Consider the following 16,945-nt stretch of genomic DNA (forward strand, 5'->3'; position numbering starts at 1 on the left):
CCCCCCCCTGATATGTTTGTTTAACCCCGTGCTTTAATAATAAATGTCAGCCTTTGGAAGTGTCTGTTTTCAGTTTTTGAACTGTGTCATTGTATGCTTTTTTTTTTTTTTTTTTTTTTAATATTCTTCTTGGCTCTTGGTTTAAATGGAAGAAAGCATGTGTATTTGTGCAGGGCATTTTTTGTTTTTCAGTTTATCGCTTATTTTGGTTGTTTGCTTTCCTATCTTGTCCAACTAAAACAGCGCATCGCTATACTGGTATGTGTGTGTACCTTTGCTATCTGGAGACAGCTGTGCTCATAGGCTGCTGTCACTGCTTAAGTAGTATGTAGGCGGCTGGGAGGTGGTACATTCCAAATCTGGAGGTCATAAAACATTTTACATAAAAATAGAAAGCCTCCAATTTCCACTTTTTTACATGCTGTCTCGCCTGTTTTTGACTCTGTCCACTGTTTTTCCCTTGCAGGCAGCTAGAGATTTATTTTGGTTGTTCTTCTACCTAAAGATATAAAAGACCTTTAAAACTTTTGTTTCTTAGATACCAGCATTGTTGTATCATTGAGCACATGTGCATTCTAATTATGTAAAATAAGCAAGGAAACGGGAGAGGATTAGATCTCAGCTTCTGCCACATTTGGCTCAGATTACACACTTCCTGCTCAGCCATGCATGTGGAGGGAGGCCCTGCAAGAAGCTTGGGAAGCTTCCAGCAGTGAGCAGATAGGAGGCGGAGAGAGAGTCTAGAGTTTGTGGACAAGAAGGAAAGAGAGAGCCAAATGCATGGAGATGTGAAGCGTGGATAGAGACGATGTGCTTCCTGTAGTTTGTCTGCAGGGAGAAAACAATATGAGAAAAGCCCACTTTAGCATCCCGTCATTTGGAAATGAATCTAAACAGTTAGACCACACTGGTTCAACATCGTGCCCAAAACCAGATTTTAATTACCATTTTCTCAACAATTCCACACAGCGTTGATGCAGGCCAAGCATTTGTTTTTGTTGGTAAATATTTTGACTCATTTTGGAAGGGGAAACGGGGAATGTTTTCAGTTTGTTGTTTACTTCTGTTGCCGCCTATGTCAGGTCTGCATCCGGTTGGGTGTCAGTGTTTTTTCTGAGACCCATTAGATTATTACTTAAAGCCTCTTCTGATTTATATGAAGTGGGACGTACTCACCTTCGGGTGTCAGCTCATGTACGTACATGCCATGAGCGCATACATTCATCCTTGTGTGGATGACGAGGGTTAAGAATGCCTCACGCCCAGGGGAGAGTGACTGATGAACATGCTGATAGGTGATAAGAAGTTTTGTGGTGGCTGTTCGAGAGCACAGGAGGTAGTAATGACATGCTTTGTGTGGGTTGATTTGTCGCCTGTAACGATGAGCAGCTGTATTCAGTCTCAAGCAGGATGTGATCTCATGTTTACCCACAGAGAGACACACACATGCACACTCATTGTGTACACAGCTCAGTTTCCTGTTCCTGGCCTTGACCTTGATTTGTCTTGTCATGGATGCTGTGATACATATCGCAGAGTCAGTCAAATAGGCTTTGTTTTGCATAAACTTAATATGAAAAAAAAATTGCAGTATTTCCAGATTTAGATTCAGTTTGTGGGTTGGGATGTCTGTTTGCATGCAGTTTCTCCTGCAAAAGTTTTATTTGCAAAGGGGCTATGAAAAATATCTGGGAAATTAGTCAGCTGCTCTCACCGTGCATATTAACTCCACCCTTACCATCTTTGCAGCTGGATGATAGCGAGTAGGCACCTTTTCAGAGAACCAGCTGCTATGGAAAACGTGACAGGAAGTGGGTTTGCTAAAACATTTGCAGGACTTAAAATTTGAAATAGTAATCTACAGAAACTCTGTATGTAGTGGAAGTGTGTTCAGCATGTATGCTTTGCTCCCTGATTCACAAACAGCTCAATGTAAAGGGGTAGTTCAGAAGATTTTTTTTTATGTCCATGCAGGCATCTTTACATGGACAAAGGGATGATCACAGTTCAAGGCAAGGCAATACAGAGTCTGTCCTATAAATGTGTATCTGCTGCTTATATAGTGCAAAAGAAAATACAGTGAGTGTGTTTCATGTGGAAGGACTGTGTAAGAAAAAAGAAATACACATAAATGCAATAGAATTCAAACTGTGGATGCAAAACAATGCACCCCTCAGTAATGTGTTTTTGAGAGGGATACTGATTCTGAGTTTAAATATTACATTTATCTGCTGATGATGATGCCTGCAGCCACAAACAAACCACAGAAGTATCTTGATGCCGATCTGTTAGCGTTTTTGCAACATAAATTGATATTTAACAATTTAAAACCTGTTGGAGCTCTATGATTAACTATTGCATGCAAATTCATTTTCTATATGGCTCAAAGCCAGTTTCTTCTTACTTTACTGCAATTTTTTGCTGTTGACATACAGCACACAGCTGCGTAGACCTTATATAGGATGTTGATTTATTGGTCTGTTTCTCAGAGAAAACAACAATGGAAGACCAAGGCTTGAAATCCCTTTAAACCTGCTGCTCTGTGATTGTCATACATTAGTTTAGCTATGCACTGTGATGCATACAAACAAAAAATAATATCACCACTGGTATTTCCTGTCTTTTTGCTTTAAAAAATGATAAAAGGCATTATTTAAAATTTATAAGTGGTTAAGTAACACTGTTAATCAGTGCATATTACATTTGGTGTATTTTAAATTTTACACCATTTATTTTTATTTTTTATTTTTGTGCCTCCGGTCTTCTTTGGATGCCTCACTCTGACAACAGCGAGTTTGTATAAGTGTCTTTTAAAATACATCAACTTAATGAAGAATTTTCACATCAGATTATGCATAAATACTAGAAAGTTTGAAAGGAGAAAAAGCAAAAGAAAAGTTTGAAGATATTCTGTTATATACTCTTATATAATCTACTATTTTAGATTATGTCTGCTGTGTCTTGCCTCCTGCCATTGATTTACTTGCATTTCCTGCTACATTTGTTTTGGCTTTTCTCAGTCCATCCTCTGCTTTTTAAAGGTAGCCTCAGTCCAGCTCATTCACACTACCACAGGTCATTTTAAATTGAACTTAAGTAGTCAAAAACTTTGTAGTACAGGTGTTTAAAAATAAGTTAATAACCCGTGGTTCACAAAGCCATTTTTAGGCCTGAATTAAGTATATCATAATTTGGCATGATGGCAAGGGAATGCAATTCAGCATTAGAAAAAACAAAGCAAGTTATTGTTTTAATTGGCTTGATGTATTCGTTTGTAATGATTGACATTTAGATCTTCCCAAAAAAATCTAAAATAAAAACATTGTAGAAATATAGATATCTCCATATCCTGGCTGTACGTTTGTTTGAATGTTCAAATACACGTCACACATTCATTGTGTAGCGTTGAGCTTAACAGCTTGCACTTCAGCAAGCAGCTTGAGGTGAATTAGTTTAATTTCGCTGCACAAACAGCACATAGTAGTAATAAGAGCTAATTGATATAAAAACTGATTACCATGCTTCAGTTAAACAAAACTGATTGTCCTGTTATGTCTCTGTCTTATGTTTTGCTTAAGGGATGACACCAGTTCTTAACTGGCCTGAAGACAATTTCTATTTTCATGAAATACTCCGTTTAAAAAAGGCGTTTTAACTGTTGTTTAATAAGCTGTTGAGCCACTGGGAGCCATAGCTACGACACGTTCCATAATACTTACTGCCTGAGGCTCACAGCTAATGATTTACGTGTTGTAAATAGTGAATATCAAAGGTGTTTTGTTGATTACACCTCTGTAATGCAATCTTTCCATGTGCTATCTTTCCTGAAGAGGTGTGCGTTTATGTAGGTGTGGAGCCAAACATGGAACTTGCAGCATCATGCTGAAATGCATCCCATGCCGTGCACCTGCTCCCATATTATTAATGAGGTCTCTTGGATTGTGAAGTATTTAACATAATTTCTTCTGCTACTTGCTTGAAACTAAAAAAAAAATCCATTATGTTTTGGTTATCAAAGGAACACAGGAAGGGAACAAAAAACCTGTTGATGCAGTGAGCTCTATTTGCTGATTTTAAGGTTGCTTAAAGAATATTTAACATAGTAATTGAGTGTGAGCTTCATGCACTGGGGCGTGAATTTAGGACAGTAATGACACATTAGGCAGTTTTTGCTTTATTATGTGTTTAGTTTTATGTAATGTGATTGAAAGGATGTACAAAGAGGAAATATGAAAGTGAATCCACAGCAGCTTTATTTTTGGATATTGGGTGGGTTTTTTTTGTTGTTTTGTTGCTTTTGTGTGTGTGTGTGTGTGTGTGTGTGTGTGTGTGTGTTGTATATATTTTATATAAACACCTATGCGTTTTGAATTTGCATAATTTCATTTACAAAAATGAAACCTGTTAATGTTGTTAGCAAAACTAAATTAACGAATGTGCATGGATTAGGTGTCATTAATCGATTACTGATCCTAATCTGAATCACCTCAAGTCACAGCAGAAATTGATGCTCTTCTGCTTTCTTCTTACAAAATGGTGGAAGTAGCTGATCAAATGTGTCAGCTTTCAGACTTTTAGAGACAGAACAAATAAGTGTCTGTTTGTCATTAAAACTTGGCTCTGGTCTCTTCACTAGAGAGTTCTTTGTACTACTATTTTTGCAAAGCTGAGCCTGCAACACTTTTAATGATGAGTCATTATCTTATGATCTTTTGGGTCTTGTGCTGGCCCTCTGAGTGCTATCCTCTTTTCACCGCATTAAAACAGTATTTATCTCTTTCACTCAAGCATAAAGGCCTTTTGATAGTTCTGCCTGGGACTTGGCTAGAAACGATGACTTGTGCATGTCACAAGGGATGGAAAGGATTTATCCCTGACCCCCCAAAACGTCTTGTGATTAGAAAAAAGAGAAACACCTGTCTCTGTAATTATGCACATCTAACTTTTAGAAAAAAAACTTAGGTTTAACAAACACAATTTTTGAGTCTTTTTCACAGGATGTTCTTCATTAAACTTTAGACCCACTTACAGCTTAACACACATGACATTTATTCATTCAGGCAATTCATATTTTTGCAATCTTGTGCAAACAGCTGAGACAGAGGTGCAGCTTGTTTGACTAGATATGCTGGAGAATTGAAAAGCCTTTGCAGGGCAGCACTTTATCATGAACGATAAGGCCGTTACAGAAGACTTTGTACAGTTTTTTAAAAATGCATTTACACACTAGGACCTTTAATCCCAGCAGGTGATATCCAGGCCAGTCCTTTTCTGCGGCATGTCTCCGTAAAGGCGAGGTCTGCAGGATTTTAGCTTGAACCCTTAAGAGTCAAATCTTAATGCCACATTGCTGTAAAGGGGTCATTAGCATAAGCATGTCATACACAGCTGAAATCAGTCTTTACAAAAAGCATTTTCGATAAGGGAAGAAAAAATAATACAAATACATTCAAAATGTAGAGGCAAAATGTCGCACACACCAGCAAATCTTTTGGAGACGCACAGAAGCCATTGTGTCCGTTTTCCATTGGGTAAAAAAAAAAAAATCGGTCACATTAATCTCGTTACATACATATAAAAAATTCCCCATAGAAATCTTAACACTGATCCCATGGATTTCTTCCTTTTTCCATAAATGGACATTTAACAGTGCTCTGTGATTATGGGCTGATGAATACATTGTTTCTGATTGACTCAAACCCAGTTCATCACTGCTTTACAAAAACTTCTGACCACATGAAGTACAGCACATTAGTACCAGTATCTCTGCAATGAGCTCTTACAGGCTCATGTCTGTTTTCAGCAGAAGACAGCATAGAGATGAAGGACCTGAAATACCTTTACATCTACTACTATATGATTGTTTTTACTAAAAATCTACTTTTAAATATACAGTATGGACATCACTGGTCTGGTATCTTATTTTGCCTTTTTTTTATTTAATAAAAATCATTCAGCTATTATTTGAAAGGGCGTATGTACAAGTTAATTTAATATTTCTATCTTAAATTTTGTTTCAATATCTTTATTCCCCCCAGGGTGAGGTTCTTGCTTTCTCAATTTCATCCTGCATAATGAAGCGTGCTTGCACTCCTGGGGCGATTGTCATACCTGACTCGTACTCGTACACATCATAAAATATGTCCTGAAAATCAGTGTTTTCTTTGAATTTTGTTGCCCACTGCCACTGCCACCATTCATAGTTTTTTGTGGCTTTATTTTCAGAACTATAGAAGCCTACCCACGCCTTTTTAAATTCAGACGTCCAGTTATGGAAAGACTCATTCACTATTAAGCGAGCGCAAGCCTTGCCGTCTTTTGCAAAGAGTTGCAGGTTAGCATCATAACCTGGTATTTTCACAGCTTTGGGGTTTTTAAACTCACTGCCTCTGTCTATCTCATCTCCTAATGATTTCCAGAAGCAACATAGAGTCCTGACCTCATGCAGTCGTGCTTGAAGGCCTTCATTCAGGGGTACTGATGTATTACAACTTCCCGACTCTCTGTTCCCAATAGATTTATAAGTGAGAGCGTCCTCTTCCTGATCATTCTTGTAAAGTGCCACCATCACACCTTCTTTAAGAAGATGTCTAGGAACATCGCTCCAAATAATTCTGGCATTTCCCTTTTTTCCAGTTGTCACCTTCAGTGTTATCTCATCTCTATGATCCACTTGAATTTGTGCAAACATTCCAACAGGATTATTATGCCTGCTCTCTGGGATATTGATCACAAAATCAGTTTGTGTGTTCCTTCTTGGTGCTGGCTGAGGTCTGTTGTTGCGTTTGTGAGTGGAATACTTCTCCTGGATCACAATAAACAAAAACAGCCCAAGACAAGCAAGCTCACCCCACGTGTTTCTTATCTGCCATAGTTGGGAATCATCAGCACGGCTTCCAAAGCGGTCTCTGAGATACGTCAGTGAGCTCATGTCATTTTCTTCCACAGAAAACTCTCTGATCTCCGTCAGCAGACTGGTAGTGACCTGATATGTATGCTCTGGATTATACCTCGTGCCCTGATTTTCAGATTGCTCATAATGCTGTGTGATATACACTTGATCGATCCTTTGTGAAGTTTGGCGTCCCACGTTCTGCTCCCTGACCCTGAATATGATCCTGTCCCTGTTTCTCGCTGGGTACTCCGCCCGTGGGTGGATGACATAATATGGCAGTGGCAGCGATGTTTGTTGATTGATGTTGCCAACAGTGTAGTATCGGTATCCCCTCGGCAGTGGGTCTAACACCCTCTCGTAGTTTCCGTAATGATGTGAGCCGAATTCTCCACTATTTGGGTCAAAGGTCAGCAGGATGATGTTGTTGTTGTCGATGTCAATTTCATTAGCAAACCAGTGGAGCAACAGGAGGCTGTGTTTGGGCACCGTTTGTCCAAAGTCGATTGACTTTAGATCACTGATTGAATTCAGTGCCCGTTTTCCAGCTAACACAGAGGTTAGGGTCAGGAGGAGAGCCACACAGCAGCTCGTGATTCTTCCTGTCTTCAACATCCTGTAGAGAGATTTAAGAGCTGGTGGTTTCATCATTCATCTAGACTCTACATCCTCACCTTACACTTGTTCATATTTTGATGATCTTTTTCCTGGTGGTCTTTAAACATTAGACATGTTCATATAAACAGTGAAACAGGTTTTGCCAGTTATCTTTCCTTATCCCATAATGCAGTGTTGACTTAGGTTAACATGAGGATCGTGTCTGTGTGTGTTTTTCATGAGCCAGATCATTTGGTTAAACAACAGGAGTGCGCTTTCCTGGCTCGTCATTGAGTACAAATTCTGTTTTTGTTTTTGCTTTTTTAAAAAATTAAGCCAGAAAGTTTTGAACCAAGCTTTATATGTGGGCTCATGAACTACTGAAATTATTGAATGCATGAGTAAACCTGAATTTATTTATTTTTTTTTTTTTTTTACAAACATGAATTTGAAAACATTAACACCAATGTCTGTATTATTTTTAATACTGAACATACTTGGCTGTTTGCTACAATTCTAATGACACTGTTCCTCATGCAATGTTTATGATAACTGCCTTTGTCAAATGAATAAATGATCCACAAGACAAGCTGTTACAAAGTGCTCTGTAGACTATCAGTGTAATAAAGACCATTAGAACCAGTGAATTGCATAACATCCTGCTTCAAATAGAGAAAATGATTCTGTGGGTCAATAAAGCTGTAGAAAGTGAGGTAAATATTAATTGTGTGGTTTTCTTTTATGATAAAGGATATATTAGAAGTACATAATGCTACAAAAGACTGTCAATGTTCAAATTTTGTACCTTACTACATACAATACTAAAATAACGTGAGAAGCAGAGAAGCCTTCACAAATAAAATCTAGAGTTAAATCAGTCACAAATTCATTCAAAATCCCACCAAAAAGTAAGAGGACTTACCTGCGTTAGTCTGTTGCTGTCATGTGTCTGAGCTCTTTGTTTGTGTAGGAGCAGAGGTAACTCCCTTTAGGTTGCTGTTTCCGTGTAAATGAAACCAAAGCAGCCAGCAAGGCTGGTACTAACAGGAAGTTGTCTAATACATCTATCTGCATGAAACCACCTCCTGTAATAGCGAGCAACAGAATACTGTTTCAGCATTTTAGCTGGGTTTACAGCCACGCTTCTAGATACAAACACTGATTATTTGTCATTTTTAAGAGCAGGTTTAGGATGAAGTGTCTGACTGTTGGGAGAGCGACTGAGCCAAATTTGGTTAAATATTAGTCAGTATTACCTGAAGCCTTATCAAGTCTATCAGGTCTTTGTAAGTACTTTTATATGCATGTATCACAACTCTTGACCTCCTAGAGTGGATTGAAATACTTGCACGTCAGTGTCTTAATTTTTATTCACTTTTTTAATATATGTATGTGTATGTGGAATACTAGCCTCAAACACTTGACTTCTTTTTTTTTTTTTTTTTTTCTTCTTCTTTTTTGGTCGTTTGCCATTATTAGGCAACACAAAGAGTCACTTGGTTACCTGCTATTTGTTATTCACTATGTTGTGAAACATGGACGACGTGCAACGAACATTCCCAGATGGATTTAAAGCAAGTGAATCATACATTGTTTTTAGGTCAGTAGGTCACCAGGACACTGTATTTTATTTTATTTTATTTTTTTGTTATTTGTTTATATTCTCTCAAACATAAACTAATATATCTAATACGAACATAATGACACTTCTGCTTCAAGGCAGGTACGCGTTAATACACTTAACTCAGTAATTATATTACATTTACAATGTTGTCTTTACTTACGTTGCAAAAGTTCTTCAGTTATCTGCATATTGAATGGATAGAGCAGATAAAAGAAATGGATGTGAATTCATTTTGTGTGCTTGAGAAGCAAAATGGAACAGACATGCATTTCATACACCACAGGGTAAACTGCACCCATGTCAGAAACAATCGCATTATGCTATTAACACATCATCAGCTCTTTGCAAGCATCTGAACAGATGACATAATAACACACAGCTAGCCAAGAACACATTGTGGTCATAAAGTTGACTCTATGCTGACCCCAGCCCAGCAGCCAGAGCCTGGTCATATAGCGTAGGCACTGATGAGCCTTACATTCTACGCATCTGCTTGTTTGTGTTTCTAAAGTTGGTTATGACACATCACAAAATAACCATTGCACACTTGAAAAAATGGTTTAATGAACACACACTTTTCAAGATGACAGAAGAAATACAAAAAACATCTATAAAATACATGTTTATTCAACATACGAGAGATTCACCGATCAGAGCAATTGTCCTTTTTTCTTACAAATCTGTGGCGAGCAACTACATCATACACAGTAAGCACAATTTTATGTAGTTCAAATGCTAAAAAGATATTTAGAAATCCCAAACATTTCATTACAAGCATTCTATGCAAGATTTAGAAAGCAAATCCACACAGCACAAAGTAAAATTAAACAGATGGCTGCAAAGCATACAATGTAACAACTCCTGCTGGATTTTTGTTTCCATGTTTAATTAAACATCCTGCTGGTGGTCGTGGCCTTTTCTTGGTGAACAGTAAGGCGGCTATAGCTTGGCTCAGTTGATATCTAGAGCATGTTGTGCCTCTTTGCCTTGCCTTCAAACCAGTAAATAACACAGTGTGCTAATGTGTTTAAATATCAGCGTTTACTCAACAGTCATTTAAAGTATTTTACGAAATTGGATTAAAATAACTTTATTTTTGAAGAAAATATATGTATTAAAAATGAATTGATGATTGAACAGAAAAGTATGATTAAAATTTAAAAATGTTAAAAAATATATAACACCGATTAAAAACATATGTAAATATAGTGTAAAACAGGTAAATAATGATAGTAAATATCATTGAACACCTTTTTAATGAGAGCAGTTTATGTGATGTGACATTGATGAAATCCTGATTGGAAAATTTCATAGTAGAAATTTGTTTTCAAGCAGTTACTTAATCGTAATACGTAATCTTGCCAATAAATGGAAGATTTGAAATAGGCCATTAATTACTAATGGCCTCACTATCTGAATTTGTCCTTTTTTCTTTTTCAAGAGGGTTTGAAAAATACACTCGTCACTGATGTAGAAGAAATACCAGGAAAAAACGTTCAGGAGCTAAGGTGCTGAAAAAAGTAAAAACTTGAGTGTATCAAGACAGCAAGTAAGAATAATGATGTAACAGGATTCTGTAGTCGGTAACAGTCAATTCTAACAGAGAAGCTCGATTTAAACTATGTGCTGATTTTAGTTAAATTAGTCCTTGCACACATATGACAGGCGGGGGAAACAGAAGAACGAGAATAAGATGTTGAAGAAGCCCTGATTCCAAAGGTGCTATCTCAGAGTTGTGTTGTTTCCTTGTGTTGCAGCCTGCGATAGGTTATTTAGGTTAGAGTTGTAGCTTTCCAGAGGCCTGTACTATGAAGCAAGTTCTATACACCCAGGGTATCTTTTTGTTATTTGGATTTACTTACTCTAACATCAGCAATTGAATAAACAGTCACACAAAGCTAGTTATCAACTCATTAACTCCAGGGTTTCCCCTGCATGTTCACATGAAACGGTTGGTCAGATGCTGGCAACACCAATCTAAAAGGGGTGTTTCACAGGTCATATGACTCGTCCTCCACACAAAATGATCCCTATGAGTGTTGTTATCACAGACCTTATCAGATGATGATAAATGTTGATCAAAATTATGCAAAGAACATAAACTGTAAAATGCAACACTGTTGCAAAAAGGACGAGAGAAACTCATTAATCTTGTGACTTAGTGCATTGAGTGGTAAAGTAAACATTTTAATTCACATTAATTATTTTATGGCTGAGTGCATGCTCTGTGCTGTTGATTATTTCTAAGGTGATGGATGCACATTACAGCTGTTTACACTAGATGCATTTGAAGATTAAAACTTACTGTCCCACAGGCTAATAAAGGAGATGTTGAAATGACTTCAGTTTGTCTGCAGATCAAAGTGACTTTGATTTGATTTGTTGAATAGGTATTCTTGGTGTTTTTCTTTTTGTGTCCCAGTGGCTGTATTATAAGATTTAGCAGCATTTAAAGTGAAGTATAAAAACATTTATACAATTGTATTTTTTTTTTTTTCAATGTTACTATGTTTACAGATTTTTAATCACCATTTGATAATGTCTGGTTTAGGTTGCGTAGGGATCATTTTGTGTATATGATCTATGAAATTGATCTCCTTTGAGATCAATCAGATGCTAAGACCACCCTTTTCATGTGAAAGAAGCTGGGAGTTAACTTGGCAAGTTGATAAACAGCTTCGTATGACTATGTATCCTGATCACCAGTGAATCCAGGTAATTGAAAGATACTCTGGGTTTGCTTCATAGTATAGGGCCAGGCCTCTTGACAACAATAAACAATAACCATATGTTTATAAAGTCCCATAGCAGGGAATCATGATTGTTTCTTCAAAAGTGGTCTCTAGAAACCTTTCTGATCACTCTTAAGAGGCTGGTAATGACCTGAAATTAAAATCTGCTGCTAACACTTGTCTCTACTTTCTTTCTTTGGCTTTTTAAAAAACATTATTCAATCAGTATTTAAAGGAGTAAATTTCTTCATTCAGCCCAGGGTGAGGTTCTTGCTTTCTCTATTTCACCCTGCAGTATGAAGCGTACTTGCATTCCCGGGGCAATTGTCATGTCTGACTCATACTCGTATACATTATAATTGTCCTGAGAATTGTTTTCTTTGAATTTTGTTGCCCATTGCCACTGCCGCCATTCATAGTTTTTTGTGGCGTTACTTTCAGAGCTATAGAAACCTACCCATGCGTTTTTAAATTCAGACTTCCAGTTATGGAAAGACTTTGTCACTGTTAAGCGAGCACAAGCCTTGCCGTCTTTTGCAAAGAGTTGCAGGTTAGCATTGTATCCTGTTATATTCACAGCTTTGGGGTTTTTAAACTCACTGCCTCTGTCTATCTCCTTTCCTAATGATTTCCAGAAGAAAAAACGAGTCCTAACCTCATGCAGTCGTGCCTGAAGGCCTTCATTCAGGGGTACTGATGTGTCATAACTGCTTGACGCTATGTTCTCAATACATTTAGAAGTCAGGGCTTTCTCTTCCTGATTATTCTGGTAAAGTGCCACCATCACATTTCGTTTAAGAAGGTCACTATGAACATTGCTCCAAATAATTCTGGCGTGTCCACTTTTGCCTGTTGTCACCTTCAGTTTTATCCCATTTCTATGATCCACTTGATCTTTTGCAGACATCCCAGAAGTGACATTTTGCCTGCTCTCAAAATCACGTTGTGTGTTCCTTCTTGGTGCTGGCTGACGTCTGCTGTGGTGTTTGTGAGAGGAATACGTTTCTGGGATCACAATAAACAAAAACAGTCCAAGACAAGCAAGCTCATCCCAGATATCCATAATGTCCCATAGCTGGGAATCATCAGCACTGCTTCCAAAGTGGTCTCTGAGAGACCTCATTGAGTTGATGTTATTGCGGTCCAAGGAAAACTTTCTGATCGCTCTTAGGAGGCAGACAGTGACTGGATATGTATGTTGTGGATCATAATCTGTCCCTTGATCTTCATATGTCTCATAATGCTGTGTGATATAGACTTGGTCTATTGTCCGTACTGCGTTGCGCTCCCTGACTCTAATTATAATGCGAACCCTGTTACTTTCCTCAATGTCCGACTCCACGACATAATCTGGAAGTTCCAGTGATGCATCTTGGTAGCTGTTACCAACAGTGTAGTATCGGTATCCCCTCGGCAGTGGGTCTAACAGCTCTTCATCGTTGCGATAATAATGTGAGCCATAAGCACCACTGTTTGGGTCAAAGGTCAGCAGGATATCATCATTGTTGTTAATGTCAATTTCATTGGCAAACCAGTGGAGTAAGCGGAGGGTGTACTCAGGCACAGACTGGCCAAAGCCTACCGTCTTCAGGTCACTGATTGAATTGAGCGCTCGTCTTACAGCTGACACAGAGGAGAGGGTCAGGAGGAGAGCAACACAGCAGCTGATTTGTCCTGATATATTCAACATCCTGTAGAGATTTAAGAAGTTACTGGTTTCATTATTCATCTCTGCATCTTTACCTTACATTTGTTCATATTTTCCCAGTGGTCTTTAAACATTAGATATGTGTCCATATGAACCCTGCAGTAAGCTTTGCTAGTTATTGTGTGTGTGTGTGTGTGTGTGTGTGTGTGAGTGTGTCCGGGTGTGTGTGTGTGTGTGTGTGTGTGTGTCCGTGTGTGTGTGTGTGTGTGTGTGTGTCCGTGTGTGTGTGTGTGTGTGTGTGTCCGTGTGTGTGTGTGTGTGTGTGTGTGTACGTTTTGAGCTTTCCTGGTCCTTAAGTACAAGTTTGTCTGCTTCTAATTAAGCCAGAATGTTTTGTCCTGACGTTTGTTTGTGGGCTCATGAGTTGCTAAAATACAATTGCATGAGTAAACCTGAATATTTCCAAAAGCATTATCAAATTAATGTCTGTATTGACAGTTTTTGGTTTTTTTTTTTTTAACACAGAATATACTTACTGATATAGCTGTGCTACAATTCTAATGATGCTGCTGCTCATGCAGTGTTTATTATGATTGCTGCCTTTTCAGGAAGTAAAACAATCCACAACACAAAATATCACAAAGTGCTCTGCAGACTCTGCGTAATAGAGACCAATAGAAACAATCCATCACATAAAAGCCTGCTTCAAATTAGGGCTGCCACAAACGATTATTTTGATAGTCGACTAGTCACCGATTATTTTTGCGATTAGCCGACTAATCAGATCATGGATCCATTGGATGTACAGCTTATTGCACCAGCAGCATCTGCTCTTATATAACTATCATTAGCTTACAGCTTTAAGTGTTTAAGGTATGTGCTAACTCAAAATAAAGACAAGATGATAGCTTATTAAATTTTAATGAAATTTGCAGATTGTTTCGGTGAAGTTTAATAAACTCCTTGCTATCTAAAATATAACAGGACCGGAGTATATTCTCGAGCATCTCACACTTCTGATAATCAGTTGTCTGCTTGACGTTTATTCAGCTGTGTAAAAACCATTACTTTAATCTCAGCCAAACAGATTTACTCAGGAACAAATAAAATACTAAAAAAAAGCCAAGCAATAACATTTTTAAGTTATCTAAGTGACTTATATATGTTTAACCTGAGTAGCGAAAGACGACGGTGGGTTTGAAAACGATTTACCGGGAGTCCGGTGTTCTCACCGGCTCTAGTGAGCCTTGCCCCCGGTTAGCTATCGAGCTAGTGGGCAACAGACGTCTCCGAAAACGTCAGAGCGCTTTTGAAAATATGTGGTGTCTTGATAAACTGAGCCGATATTTGAGGTTTACACAGCTACATTCTCGCCTGAAAATATGTTAAACGTTTATTTTGTGACCCAGAAAGAATAATAAGAGTAATATTAAAACTAACTAGCTGCCGCCATTGTTGGAAACTGAGCTGGGCTGCGCTATGAATTCTGGGACACAGCTTCTTCTTCTTCGGGGTTTAACGGCAGCTGGCATCCTTGTATGGGCTCAAAATGTGGTCATAAATATTTTGTACTTGTAAAAAGGATTTGTGTGTGCGTAAAAAGGATTTGTGTGTGCGTAAAAAGGATTTGTGTGTGCGTAAAAAGGATTTGTGTGTGGAATTAGAAAAAAAACCCCTGCAAGTTACAAGTACGAATTTTGACCCTATTTTTCTTCCTTTCATCTGATTGGTCAATGTCATGTCAATCACAAATGTAACAATCCAATCAGAGAACAGATGGGTTTGGCTGTTGGAGGGGCGCTTTTTTTGAACTGCAGGTCTTTGAAGGGAATAAATGCCCTTTTACATGCCAACCCAGCGTTTTCCTTCATCACCACGAAGGAAAACAGTCTGTGGTCTGAGTTTGGTGATTTTTGTGTCACAGGTCTACGTGTTTAATATAGGGACTTCCACAGCCTTTTCAACAGCGCTGCGGACCGCGGGGTGGGGGCGGGCAGTGTTTTGGAAATGACAGTCTTCATTACAAAGCTTTCTTCGTTATGAATTAGCATACATGTTTTTATTGAACATTTGAAGAACCAGCAAAAAAAACAAACTCTTGTAGAGGACATAAAGTCAGAGATAGAAAAGACAAGGAGCAGGTGCATCTAGTACAGGTAGAGCTGCTGCAAAAACCCACAGAGCAGCCAGCGTAACAAATTCTGGATCCTTTGCTTTTAGTTAGCAGTTAGCATTAGCAGCACATCCTGCGTCTGATGTGAAAGGACTTTTATGCTGTGCACTGTGACTCACAGCAATGGTCCTGGGTCAGCCCTGACTTTGTGTTAAACTAATCCTAAAGTAATAATGGTATTTCTAACCACTGATATACCACAACTTTTTCCTTTCAACAGCTACTGAAAGTTAGGGGACCTAGCTGCTATCGGATATTTATATAGAGATCCTCCAGCTTCAAACTGTATTACCCTTCAAGGACCTGCAGTTCAAAAAAGCGCCCCACACGCAAATCTTTTTTACGCACACACAAATCTTTTTTACAAGTACAAAATATTTATGACCACATTTTGAGCCCATATCCTTGTACATGCAGTGCTGCCATCTTCCGTTTCAGTCCATTATTACACTCTTAAATCCTGCTACTTATTCCTGCGTCTTTTGTGATCTTACAAAGCTTCAAACGACGCGTCGACTATTAAATCAGTCGTCGACGATTTTGATAGTCGACGTAATCGTGACTAGTCAACTAATCGTGGCAGCCCTACTTCAAATATTGAAATGCATTCGGTGGGTCAATAAAGCCATAGAACGAGGTGAATGTATGTTGTGTGGTTTTCTTCTTCTGTGTGAAAGGGTGCATTAGAAGTGTGTAATCCTCAAAGAGACAGTCGACTCTCAGTATTTATTGTAACTTCATATAAATTCCTTGTACAATGCTGTTAGCTGCACTGTCGTGTAAATAATTTTCCATTCAGAATAAATTCTAAGCACAGAAACCTTTACAATAAAACCTAGAGTTAATCAGTCTCCAAATGATTCAAATTAGCAGCAGAAAGTAAGAGAGCTTACCTGCCTTAGCCTGCTTCTGCCATGTGTCTGAGCTCTCTGTGTAGGAGCAGACGTAACTCACTTTAGGTTTCTGTTTCCCTGAAAATGAAACTAAAGCAGCTGGAAAGGCTAGCGCTAACGGGAAGTTTCATAATACAGCTGTTTGCATGAAACCTCGTCCTCATGGAGAAAAACAGAACAGTATTTTAGCATTGTAGTTGGGTACACAGCCAAGTGACACTTTTATATGTAAGTGCCACAGCTCTCGACCTTTCTTTGCACATAATCCGTTTTTTTGTTTCTTTGTTGTTTTTTTTTGTTTTTAAAGCAGATTATTGGCCTCAAACGCCTTTTTCCTTTTTTTTAAATCTTTTGCCATTATCAGAAAGTGTAGAAATCTACGTAGT

The 16,945-nt window shown here is 38.2% G+C and overlaps 3 protein-coding genes across 7 annotated transcripts in view; 1 reads left to right on the plus strand and 2 right to left on the minus strand.

The window, feature by feature from the left end:
- Positions 1-16,945, plus strand: part of septin9a (septin 9a) — an 82,351-nt gene that overhangs the window by 33,837 nt on the left and 31,569 nt on the right. The window lies entirely within an intron of this gene.
- Positions 5,026-8,939, minus strand: LOC146388697 (uncharacterized). The gene is made up of 2 exons (XM_084926160.1): positions 8,412-8,939; positions 5,026-7,508 (listed from the first exon to the last, which is right to left on the minus strand). Exon 2 carries the CDS (start codon positions 7,505-7,507, stop codon positions 6,026-6,028), a length of 1,482 nt encoding a protein of 493 aa, XP_084782286.1. The 5' UTR covers position 7,508; positions 8,412-8,939; the 3' UTR covers positions 5,026-6,025.
- On the minus strand, positions 9,204-16,626 carry LOC146388698 (uncharacterized). Its single transcript, XM_084926161.1, has 2 exons — positions 16,560-16,626; positions 9,204-13,536 (listed from the first exon to the last, which is right to left on the minus strand). The coding sequence occupies exon 2, from the start codon at positions 13,533-13,535 to the stop codon at positions 12,093-12,095; it is 1,443 nt and encodes a 480-aa protein (XP_084782287.1). The 5' UTR covers position 13,536; positions 16,560-16,626; the 3' UTR covers positions 9,204-12,092.

Source organism: Perissodus microlepis, chromosome 4, assembly GCF_051167445.1.
Source record: "Perissodus microlepis isolate ML-2025 ecotype Zambia chromosome 4, ASM5116744v1, whole genome shotgun sequence".
Lineage (NCBI taxonomy): Eukaryota > Metazoa > Chordata > Actinopteri > Cichliformes > Cichlidae > Perissodus > Perissodus microlepis.